The following is a 12,447-nucleotide window of genomic DNA, read 5'->3' as shown; positions in this document are numbered from 1 at the left end:
ATCTTGCTAAAAAGTCCCTGTATCTTATAGTCGGCAGTCAAGGGACCCGGCAGCACCGGGCCCCTTAACCGCTGCTTACTTAACCCCTTCCCGACCCATGATGTGCTGGCACATCATGGAGTGGGGAAGGAGTGATGTATGGAGCAGGCTCACGGTCTGAGCCCGCTCCATACACTGCAGGTGTCAGCTTCTGACATGCTGCTCTAACGGCCAGGAACAGCGATAGCGTTGTTACTGGCCGTTTAACTAGTTAAATGCCGCGGTCAATAGCGACCGCGGCATTTATAGTGGTTTTTCCCATGAAGGACATTTATGACATATCCACAGGATATGTCATAAATGTCAGACAGATGCGGGTCCCATCTCGGAATCAGCGTAACGTGCTGAGCTACGCAATTTCCGTAACTCCCATAGAACTGAATAGTAGTTACGGAAACAGCATAGCATGCTACACTGAATGTTGATCCAGTCGGATTAAACCTTCCTCTGGATTAATATGGGTAATACAAAGTTCTATAATTTCTCTCATCCCTTGGCTGAACTTGATGGACATATGTCTTTTTTTCGACCATACTATGTAACTATGTAATAGAAAACATTCATGCTCCATCTCTCCTCGGGGAATTTTATTGTAAACATCCTCACAATTCTAAAAAGAGGGGTGTAAGGGTGGTACTGTAATAGGCTCCGCCTCCACTGCTCTATATTTACGTGCCCCCGGCATCCTGGTCCACGTGGCCTCCCTCTGCCTCACTGTGTTCAACTGGGTCCTAGCGAACACGCTGACCCTTGTATTTTTGAAGTGTAAATATTCATATACCGTATTTTCCTTACTATAAGACGCAGGTTATAGCAAGAATAAATCTTGCTAAAAAGTCCCTGTATCTTATAGTCGGCAGTCAACGGACCCGGCAGCACCGGGCCCCTTAACCGCTGCTTACTTAACCCCTTCCCGACCCATGATGTGCTGGCACATCATGGAGTGGGGAAGGAGTGATGTATGGAGCAGGCTCACGGTCTGAGCCCGCTCCATACACTGCAGGTGTCAGCTTCTGACATGCTGCTCTAACGGCCAGGAACAGCGATAGCGTTGTTACTGGCTGTTTAACTAGTTAAATGCCGCGGTCAATAGCGACCGCGGCATTTATAGTGGTTTTTCCCATGAAGGACATTTATGACATATCCACAGGATATGTCATAAATGTCAGACAGATGCGGGTCCCATCTCGGAATCAGCGTAACGTGCTGAGCTACGCAATTTCCGTAACTCCCATAGAACTGAATAGTAGTTACGGAAACAGCATAGCATGCTACGCTGAATGTTGATCCAGTCGGATTAAACCTTCCTCTGGATTAATATGGGTAATACAAAGTTCTATAATTTCTCTCATCCCTTGGCTGAACTTGATGGACATATGTCTTTTTTTCGACCATACTATGTAACTATGTAATAGAAAACATTCATGCTCCATCTCTCCTCGGGGAATTTTATTGTAAACATCCTCACAATTCTAAAAAGAGGGGTGTAAGGGTGGTACTGTAATAGGCTCCGCCTCCACTGCTCTATATTTACGTGCCCCCGGCATCCTGGTCCACGTGGCCTCCCTCTGCCTCACTGTGTTCAACTGGGTCCTAGCGAACACGCTGACCCTTGTATTTTTGAAGTGTAAATATTCATATACCGTATTTTCCTTACTATAAGACGCAGGTTATAGCAAGAATAAATCTTGCTAAAAAGTCCCTGTATCTTATAGTCGGCAGTCAAGGGACCTGGCAGCACCGGGCCCCTTAACCGCTGCTTACTTAACCCCTTCCCGACCCATGATGTGCTGGCACATCATGGAGTGGGGAAGGAGTGATGTATGGAGCAGGCTCACGGTCTGAGCCCGCTCCATACACTGCAGGTGTCAGCTTCTGACATGCTGCTCTAACGGCCAGGAACAGCGATAGCGTTGTTACTGGCTGTTTAACTAGTTAAATGCCGCGGTCAATAGCGACCGCGGCATTTATAGTGGTTTTTCCCATGAAGGACATTTATGACATATCCACAGGATATGTCATAAATGTCAGACAGATGCGGGTCCCATCTCGGAATCAGCGTAACGTGCTGAGCTACGCAATTTCCGTAACTCCCATAGAACTGAATAGTAGTTACGGAAACAGCATAGCATGCTACGCTGCTTCTGTAACTGCTATTCTCTACTATGGGAGATACAAAAACAGCGTAGCTCAGCGAGTTACGCTGTTTCCGTAACTCGACCATGTAACGAGGAAGTGTCTGGAAGACAGCGGAGCCAGGTAAGATGGATCGGGGTATAGGGGGCCCCGTTCTAGAGGTAGGTGCTGGTCCCAGAGATGGGCCATAATTTCTGGCGTAAATTCTAATAAATTTGTTGGCCAGCTGTGGCCCCAGCCCATTTTCCAGAAGCCACACCACCATTCAATAAAAGTAGCGAGGGTGGCGCAGAAAGGCCAATTTTGGACCCTCTTGCAACTTTTTAACACCAGAAAACGGACATAGAAAGGTTGTTAAATTAGCCCCAATATCTTTTGGTTTCTGAAACCCTACTTTAAACATTAATCATTTATAACGTGAATGGTTAATACGAGCTAGAATCCGGTTTTAGAGTTTCTCAAATGGCCTCATGTTCCACAAATATTTTTTTCTGTCCAGTACCGGATTTACATCTCAGGAGCCTGTAGGCACAAATTATCTGGCACTTTAGACTCCAACCATCAAGTAGGCCACATAAAGAAGAACATTTCTAATACCCTTTGTATCTTTCCCCTTGTTCCTTACTGGGTGTCCTCCTCTTACTTGCAGAGCACTGGGATAACCTAAGTAACATATAAATACACACAATTTACAAATGAATGCGCACTGTTCGGTAAATGTTTCTCTCAGCAGACATTTTTCTCCCAGAGTTGCCTATAGCCACAGGCCAACATGTTTAACTGTTTATTGTTGTGCTAGGCCTTAACCTGCCACAGATTTGCAGTGAAAAATGGCTGCTTCTAGTTCTAGCACCCTGTCCAAATACTAGAGAGTGACCTTACAGGGGTTTTCCGAGTTAACACTTTTATGTGTCAGTGCTTTTAAACTCGGAATGTGATTACATTTGTAGTGCAGTTACTGTACCAAAATTGGCCCCACTTCCTGATGCTGCCAAGGGGAACATGACTGGTAAAGTCACTCTCTTTCCCCACTCTGTTTACCATCCGTATACTTATCACGTGGTCAAACTAGTTACGTGCCGTGTATGGGCTGTTCTGTTATACAGCCAGGAACGAGAATGCGCGGTCCCTGCTGTTCTCTCGCTTGTACGCATGTGCGGTCCTGGCTGTGTAACAGACCACGTGATAGGTATACGGCTGGCAAACAGAGTGGGCAAAAGAGAATAACGTCACTAGTCATGTGCCCCATGGCAGCATTGGGAAACTGGGCCAATTTTGATACAGTAAGTGCATTACAAATCACATTCCTATGTTAAAAACACTGACAGATAAAAGTGTTAACTCGGAAAACCCCTTTAAAGGCTATGTACAATTTTGAGGACATTTTTTTTTTAAATAAATATATTAGTGTGTTTAGTGTAACTTTGTAATTAGTCTTTATTAAAAAATCGTTTTACTTTCAGATATCCACCTGCAATCAACCACATCTAAGTTTTACAGGTGACACGCAGGACCTGCTGACACTAAACCTGGCAGGTCTCTGGGACTGATGGATTCAGTGTAAAACTAACAATGCAGCGGCTATGTATAGAGAATACAGAACAGCTGTCAAAAGTCAAACAATTTTTTTTAATAAAGACGAATTATAAAGTTACACTAAACACACGGACTATTAAAAAAAAAAAAAAAAGATGCCCTCAAAGGTGTATATAGCCTTCATTTGTAAGGAGGTTCTCTAAGTTTCTAGCCGAGGTCAGGAAAAGGAGTAGAAAAGTAGCCCAGAAGAGGTACAGTTGAGTTAATAAGAAAAAAGAGAATGAGCAGATAATAGCAGGATAACAACACGGTACAGTCAGAAAAACAGAATAATGCCTAGTTCACACGGAGTATTTTGCAGGCAAATTTGATTGATTTCAATGGAAGGTCAGAGGCGGAACACCGGCAAGAAGGGACATGCTCCTTTTTTCCCCTGCTGCTCGGGAGAGAAAACGCCTCCACCTCCCATTGAAAACAATGGGAGGCGGTTTCGGACGTTTTTTGGCACCGATTCCGGCACAGTTTCCTCATCAAAATCAAAATCAGCGCCAAAAAAACTCTGTGTGAACTGGGCCTAACTGGCACCAAATAAAAGCCACAACTTGATTTAAACACAATCCTTTCTAATTGGTCAGTTGTAATATCTTTATAAGCAATGTTACTTATATGCCAGGCAGGGCCTGGTGAAGGTAAGATTCATCAAACGTTTTTAGATCCTCTTCATTTTGGATGCAACATTTGTTTAGTGTTCCCATTTAATATTATCTGTATGCACAGTATTGTCACAGTAGGGATGTATTCCCACGCATTATTTTGCCACACGGTCAAAAACCGCACTGAAAAACGCGATTTCCATGCTAACTGTAGAACCAGAGCAAATTGTAGTAAACATGAATGCGATTTTTCAGTGAGGTGTTCAGCCGCATGGCAACAAAACGTAGCAAACCGCACCATGTGAATACACCCTTAAAGCATAGGAAAAGCAATTGTATACAATACCCATTAATGGTAAATATCACGTGGGAAAGCAATACTGATGATTTTCAACAAACGAACAACTTCTAAATAAAAAAACTATTTTATTCACAGGTCCAAGCACCACATGCTCAGAGGAATCCTGTGGAAATCTTGGGGTATGTCTACAACAGTGGGATGGCTTCATATGTGACTGCACTATGACCTCCTATGGAGGACCTGTCTGCAATGATCGTAAGTCTATTAAGTCCTTACATAAAAATATAAACTTAAACTAATGTATTTTAGATCAAATCTCACATTAGTATCTGAATTTTTATTATGTTTCTTTTGTGGATTTCAAATCTAAATTTTATACACTTTCAACCAATACCTAAAATAGATATATTATAAGACATCCTGTGGAATCATTGGTATTTTATGATAACAAATGAACTTCACAGATGCTCTTTAAGGCGTTCTCTGGTTTACAATACACTTTAGCTAATGCTAAATATAAAACGAAGTAGCAAATTTTGTTACACAGAAGAAAACCTTATTACAGTGGGAAACGTATCAACAACTACACTATTCTTAGCACAGAAGGAGAAACGGTAAATTTTAGCATCAATTGTTTCTACCTTCCAGACAGAGTACAGGTAGTTTAGTTAGATCTGCTTATATACATCTGTATTGACCGGGTCCAACACCCGGACCCCGCACCGGTCAGCTATTCCGTCTGCCTCCAGTAACGGAAGTTTTGCAGTGGTCGGTGCCAGAAGCAGATGGCTCCACTCTCAGTATAGTGGCTGTACTGCAGTATTGCAGCTCTACTCCTATTCAAGTCAATAGGAGTGGAGCTGCAGTAACCCAACACGGCCGCTATATGGTGTACGCAGCCATCTGGTTCTGCCACTGTCCACTGCATAACATCAGACTCCCACCAATCATATACTGAAATACTGATGACCTATCCTGTGGATAGGTCATCAGTATGAAAAACTACACCCCCTGCCTGGACAACCCCTTTAAATGATTCCGATCATCCAGCTAAATTTCATGTAAGATAAAAACAACGCGAGTAAACACAAAATGCAGATTTTAAATGATCATTCAATTTATTAAGGATTAAGATTTATACAAAATCTTTATGACTTATGTGATAAGTAATGGCCTCCCTAAACTTATAACTGGTTGTACACCCTTGGTTGCGATGAGTAACATTGCTGTGAAGGAATTTTTACCCACTCATCTTTGCAGAACTGTTTAATTTGGCTACATTAGAGGGTTCTCGAGCATGGACTGCCGGTTTAAGATCTTGCCACAGTATCTCAATGGGATTCAAGTCAGGACTTTGACTCAGTCACTCCAAAACCTTACTTTTGTGTTTTTTGAGCCATTCAGAGGTGGACTTGCTTATTTGCTTTGGACATTGTTCTGCTGTATAAACCCACTTGTGCTTGAGCTGTAGGTCATAAAGTGACAGGCGGACATTCTCCTTCAGGATTTTCTGATAGAGAGCTGAATTCATGGTTCCATTAATTATGAAAAGTCATCCAGGTTCTGCAGAAGCGAAGCTGCCCTAGACCATTACACTACCACCACCAGGTTTGACTGTTGGTATGATGTTCTTATGGTGGAATGTGATGTTAGCTTTATGCCAAACGAAACAAGACCCATGTTTTCAAAAAAGTTACACATTTGATTCATTAGTCCACAGAATATTATCCCAAAATCTTAGGGGTCATCTATATGTTTTTTGGCAAATGCGAGACAAGCCTATGTGTTCATTTTGGTCAGCAGTGGCTTGGGCCTTGCAACTCTCCCATGGTTACAATTTTTGCCATGTCTAATTTTGGAGTCGTGTACATTGACCTTAACTGAGGCAAGTGAGGCTTGCAATTTTTTTTAGATGTTCATCTGTGTTCTTTTGTGACCTCCTGGTTGAGTTATCAATGTGCTCCTGGTGAAATTTTGGTAGGCTGGCCACTTCTGGGAAGGTTCACCACTGTTCTACGTTTTCTCCTTTTGTGGATAATGTCTCTCACTGTGGTTCGCTGGAGTCTCAGAGCATTAGCAATGGCTTTATAACTTTTTCCAGACTATTTCAATGACTTTGTTTAGCATCTGTATTTAAATCTCTATAGAACGTGGCATCATGTGCAGATTCTATTTAAGTAATGTTTAGTTTTAACAGGTCTGGTAGTAATCATGCCTTGTTTTGGCTTGTGGAAATAAACCCTATTATCAATTGAAAATGGTTAACTGGTTGATTAAGTAGCTAATGGGGCAATTACTTTTTCACTTAGAGTCAGTTAGAGCTGAACAGAATTTTTCCTTCAATAAATTAAATCACAATTTATAAAAACAACATTTTGTGTTTACTTATTGTTTTTGTTTTTAAGTAATTTGCCATGTTTCTATCATATCCAAATATCTATTTTTTTAAAAAAAAAACTTGTTATGCTTCCCTGTGTCCCCCTTGGTGCTACTGCTAGTCTGTGCTGCTAGGGGAGGGGCTATAAGCAGAATCAGTCTCCTTCCCCTTTGGCAAGTGATAATATGGACCCTTCTTACTTGCCCTGCAAATAGGTAACATGGGATCCAGAATATTAAAGATATATACTGTGTTACATCCACAAAATTCACTGTCTTAGAAAAAAATGAAAATATAATGAAATGAAACAGTAAATACTGCGTGGGCATGTGCAGAGTTCATATCTGTTGTAAGATTGCAGAGCTTTTCACTCCTACTAAGATGAGAAGAAGTCTCCTCAGCTATACTGCCATGCTGCTGTAGGGGCTCTTCTCCTTCCCTGACAAGCAGGGCAGAAAGCTATTTCTATTGGCTGTCCTGCAGTGAACAGAGGTTCACTATACAGAGACCTGCACTCCATTCATTAGGTGGATGTGAACATTGCTACACATATTAAATACCATACTATTTAAGTAAATGTCATGACTTTTGCAATTAATATGATATTTAATGGTGGGAAAATTCCATTCAAAGAGAACCCATAAGTTCTGAGAAAAACTCAGTAAGTGATGTATTATAAGACTTTTCTTAAATATATATTATTAGCAAAACATGGGCTATCCCTCGGTGTTACAGGAACACATTTCTACTTCTTCAATTCTCATGAGATTTTGATTGCACTGTGAGATTCACTACTTCTCTGGGAGATAACAACTGTGAGAGGGAGGAGCTGATTCTATACAGCATCTAAATGATAAGATTGAGCTTTCTGCTCAGATCAGGCTATAGGTAGGGGTGAGCAAATCGATTCAGTTGTTTCACCTTTTTGTCTATTCGCTGATTTACTGGTCCATGGAGAATCGATTTCACATATTTTTCTCAAAAATTCTCTAAAAGCAAATCCTAAACCTAGTGTATTAATTTGCCAATGAATCATAATGGCTGGTGAATCAGGGAAATGCAAATTGGGCAAAAAATGTCCTCGTCTCCAGCAAGGAGCCTGAATGTTACTTTATACAGAATATTGTTATTTCAGCCATGTTATAAGATTCCCTTGTGTATTATGCAGCCCGCTATAGGAGGAGGAGGTAACTGCTTGTAAAGGGTTGATCTGCCAGAGGAGGAGGAAGAGAAAGCGGATTGTAAACTATAAGATAGTCTACTATAAGAGGAGAAGGAGACGCCTGCTTGTAAGGAGTTAATCGGAGTCTCTCACTACATACACACAGAACCAGCGGCAGTCACACACTGAGGAGAAAGTTGGAAAGAAGCTGTGACAGGATTTACCTTCCTTGTATCTCTGCTGCTTCCAGTAAGACTCTATTCAGAAAACCAGCAGCTTTTCCTCTAGCTGCTCTATAATACACAGGAGAATCATCTTACATTGCTGGTAATATAACATCTAGCATGAACTAAAATAGCAGCAGCGATCATCATTGTGTACACATTCTGCAAACTAAGGGCTAGTTCACACAGTTTTTTGGTGCTGATGGAAACCGCATAGGAAACCACGCCAAAAAATGTCCGAAATCACCACTCATCAATTTCAATGGGAGGTGGAGGCAGTTTTTCCTGTGAGCAGAAAAAGACGGTTGCGGGAACAAAAAGCAACATGCTTTTTCTTCCCGTGGTTCCTTCACTGACCTCCCATTGAAATCAAAGGGAGGCAGAGAAAGCATTTTTCACTGCGTTTTTTTGCCCGCAGCGCTCAATGGCCGCGCCAAAAGGCAAAAAGGCAAAAAATTCCTGAAGCAATTTTGAGGCAGATTTTTCTGCCTGCAAAAAACTCTGCGTGAACATACCCTAAAAGTCTTCTCCTCACTAAGTGGACTCTCCCAACTCAGAAGCAGGAAGTCTCACAGAGCAGTCAATATCTCATGAGACTTGCACTGCCCACTGCTGCATTTAGAGAGAGGACTTCAGTTGAATTTGTCTTCGCTCTTAAAGGGCCAGAGCTATTATCACTAAATTAAAGAGGAGATTTTTTTTATATTCCTAATTATATATTTTTAAGACAGGTTTTATAATTTAGTCTCCTATTACTTCATGTGGTTTCCCTGAAAGTGACTGTTCTTCTCTAAATATACTTCTATAAATGGACATAGAGCTGGAGCAGTACAGTCCAAATGACAGTTAAATTCAGTGGCTTTCCATTTATTGTTATCTAGAACACAAACTTTTTAGAGAGTGTTCACATTACGCTAGTTCTTTCTTATTGAAAATAAATGTTACTAATTCATTATGACTTTCTAACAGTAACTTGTGTAAGCAATACCTGGTAAGTACAAATTTCTGCACTTCTGAATCAATGTCTCAACATTTGCATGTAAAGGAATAGTTTTGAAAATTTTAAGTTCCTGACAAAAAAAAGAGAAGATCTGTTTTTACATGCTACTAATCTGTAAGGATCTGACAAGTGAATGTTTACACGTGGGGATTTTTCAATAGGATGGGGATGATTTCATGATAACATTGACTGGCGTTTGGAAATGGAAGGCCATTCATTCCTATGTGGAAGATTTAAATCGACTGATCACTCACAATGACAGGCCTGCCTACAGAACATATTTAACATGGTAAATACATTTCAATCATGATGAAAGTGATTGCTATTAATGGGGAGCAGTCACCAAGGGTCATTTATACACAATAAAAGCTTAAATAATTGTAGAGTGTTGAAACAACCTAATATTAACCCCTTCCTGACATCCGCCGTATATATACGGCTCACGTCGGGTAGGGGAATATGGCGCGGGCTTACACGCTGAGCCTGCTCCATAGAACGAGCGCGTCAGCTGTGTGTTACAGCTGACACTTTAGGGTAACGAGCGGGATCCCACTCCATAGTGATCCCGATCGTTAAACCTGTTAAATGCCGTGCTCAAGGGCTTCATAGGAGAGTGTCAGTATCACGATATACTGCAATACATTACTATTGTAGTATATCATCCAAGCGATCCAACGATCGCTAGTTCAAGTCTCCTAGGGGGACTAATAACACAAAGTAAAAAACGCTTAAATAAAAATAAAATGTAATATTAAAAAAATAATAATGTAAAAGTAAAAAAAAAAAAAACCTTTTCCCATTTTTTCCCTAAAGTAATGTTAAAAAAAAAAATAAGTTAACATAACTGGTATTGCCGCGTCCATAAAAGTCCACACTATTACAATATAACGTTGTCGAACCCGCTTGGTGAACACCATAAAAAAAAAAGTAAAACACCCAAAGTCCAGAGGACATGCTAAAACCAGAAACCGGTACAGTGCCTGGTCAAATAACGAGAAATACCACAAATCACATAACGGCAGGCAAATGGATGGTCAGGCAGTCCATGGTCAGCAAAAACATTGACAAGATCATTAAATGGATTTTTAAAAAGTTTTTTTTAATAGCAAATAGATATTTAAAAATAATACAGAAAAAAATACTAGCATCTAAACATTCAAAGCATATAGGGGCATCACCCTTCACCAGGAATCATGCACTTTTCAATACTGTCACTTATTAAATGTCTGCGCGCTACTTTGTACCCTCCCACTCTGATGACTTTCTCCAATTTCCGGAAATGACGTAGGATTTGAAACCACTCTATCTTTCCACTTTATTGCACATATCCTTTTGACCCACTTCCTACCTTTCGGGAAGTGACATATTTATTTGAAACCAGTCTATCCTTTCTATTGAAGTCTATTGTTATAGATACAATTCCTGTGTTACCAGATGTTACGTTAATTTGAAATCACTCCATCCAAGTTCAATACTAATATTATATTGCTTGCCATTACAATATGGCAATTGGAGGTAGGCATGACAGAACTGACATTGGGCATGGCAACTCACCAAGATGAATATTACTACATTCAAACATCATTCAACTAGACGTGTAGTGAGCATTATTAATAGAAGTACATAAGAATTGGCTAATTTAGATATAATCTAGATATAATCCACCCTCGCTTAATATTCTTTCTTTATTCTAATAGCCTAACCACATACCTAAATTTATATTAGGCACTCTATTATATATATATATATATATATATATATATATAAATATATATATATATATGGATTTTACTTAATAGAAATTAGATGTTAGTTCTGAACATTTAATACATAGAGATGTTATTTCTCATTTAACCCATTTGGGGACAAATATTGCAACCTGAAAATAAAACACATTTCCCTTTTTACACAGTTCGTTGAATTGCCATAGTGACTTACCATTTTTTTTCAATAGGTTCACACGGGTACTCCACCATGTATATCACAAATTCACTATTAACTCAGCAACTGCCTAATTTTAAAAAAAAAGGGATAGCAGGATTTTTTTGTAGTATTGTTTGCAGTCACGGCGTACGAGTACCTGCACATTTTTCATTTTGTTAGGATGTGCTGACCAACTTTTTCGTGTAAACTATCCCTAGTCCCATTATTTTTAACCCCTTAGGAGCTTCTATTCGCTTTGGGTAAGACGGGGACACTATGTTTTTTATTGTTTTTAGCCTTTTAAAAATCATCTGAGGGATTGTGTTCACATCCTGTTAAGGATCTGCCAGGCACAGCTTCTGTATCCACGCCCATAGGTAATCAGTCTGCACCTGCTTCTATGTCTGTGAGACTGACTCCATCTTCCACCACTCAGGGTGGCAGGCTTAGGAGTGGGAAAGCCTATCACAGCCTGGCCAGACGGAGCTAGCTCCCGCCCTCTGTCTATTTATACCTGCCTTTCCTGTTCCTCCTTGCTTGTAATTCTTCTCTGTTGGTTTCCTGGCCCTGCTGCAGCTTCTAGAACTACTTGTCCCTGCTTCGTATTGACCCTGGCTTACTGACTACTCTCCTGCTCTGCGTTTGGTACCTCGTACACTCCTGGTTTGACTCGGCTTATTCACTACTCTTCTGCTCTGCGTTTGGCACCTCGTACTCTCCTGGTTTTACTCGGCTCGTTTACTTCTCTTGTTGCTCACGGTGTTGCCGTGGGAAACTGCCCCGTTTCCCTTTGTTCTGTGTTTCCTTGTCTGGTTGTCTGTCGTGCACTTACTGAGTGTAGGGACCGTCGCCTAGTTGTACCCCGTCGCCTAGGGCGGGTCGTTGCAAGTAGGCAGGGACTGAGTGGCGGGTAGATTAGGGCTCACTTGTCTGTTTCCCTATCCCTGTCATTACACATCCCCTTTCAAAAAGGGATCACTCATAAGTATTGGCCAGTTTTTTTTCTAAGGATATCTCTAATTTCTGTCGCATTTCTAGAATATTTCGTTACAAATGCTGTACAAAAAAATATTCTTTTGGTTTTCTTTTTCATCTG

The 12,447-nt window shown here is 40.7% G+C and overlaps 1 protein-coding gene across 14 annotated transcripts in view; it reads left to right on the top strand.

Moving 5' to 3' along the window:
* NRXN2 (neurexin 2) overlaps positions 1-12,447 on the top strand; it is a 760,118-nt gene that overhangs the window by 447,804 nt on the left and 299,867 nt on the right. For all 14 annotated transcript variants that reach the window (XM_075837456.1, XM_075837449.1, XM_075837451.1 and 11 more), the window contains one exon: positions 4,801-4,920. In XM_075837456.1, coding sequence (XP_075693571.1) covers positions 4,801-4,920 — 120 coding nt within the window. The remainder of the gene's footprint in view (positions 1-4,800; positions 4,921-12,447) is intronic.

The sequence above is a fragment of the Rhinoderma darwinii genome, chromosome 9 (genome assembly GCF_050947455.1).
Source record: "Rhinoderma darwinii isolate aRhiDar2 chromosome 9, aRhiDar2.hap1, whole genome shotgun sequence".
Classification (NCBI taxonomy): Eukaryota; Metazoa; Chordata; class Amphibia; order Anura; family Rhinodermatidae; genus Rhinoderma; species Rhinoderma darwinii.
The sequence above is the reverse complement of the archived record's forward strand: the minus strand, read 5'-3'. Positions and strand labels throughout refer to the sequence as shown.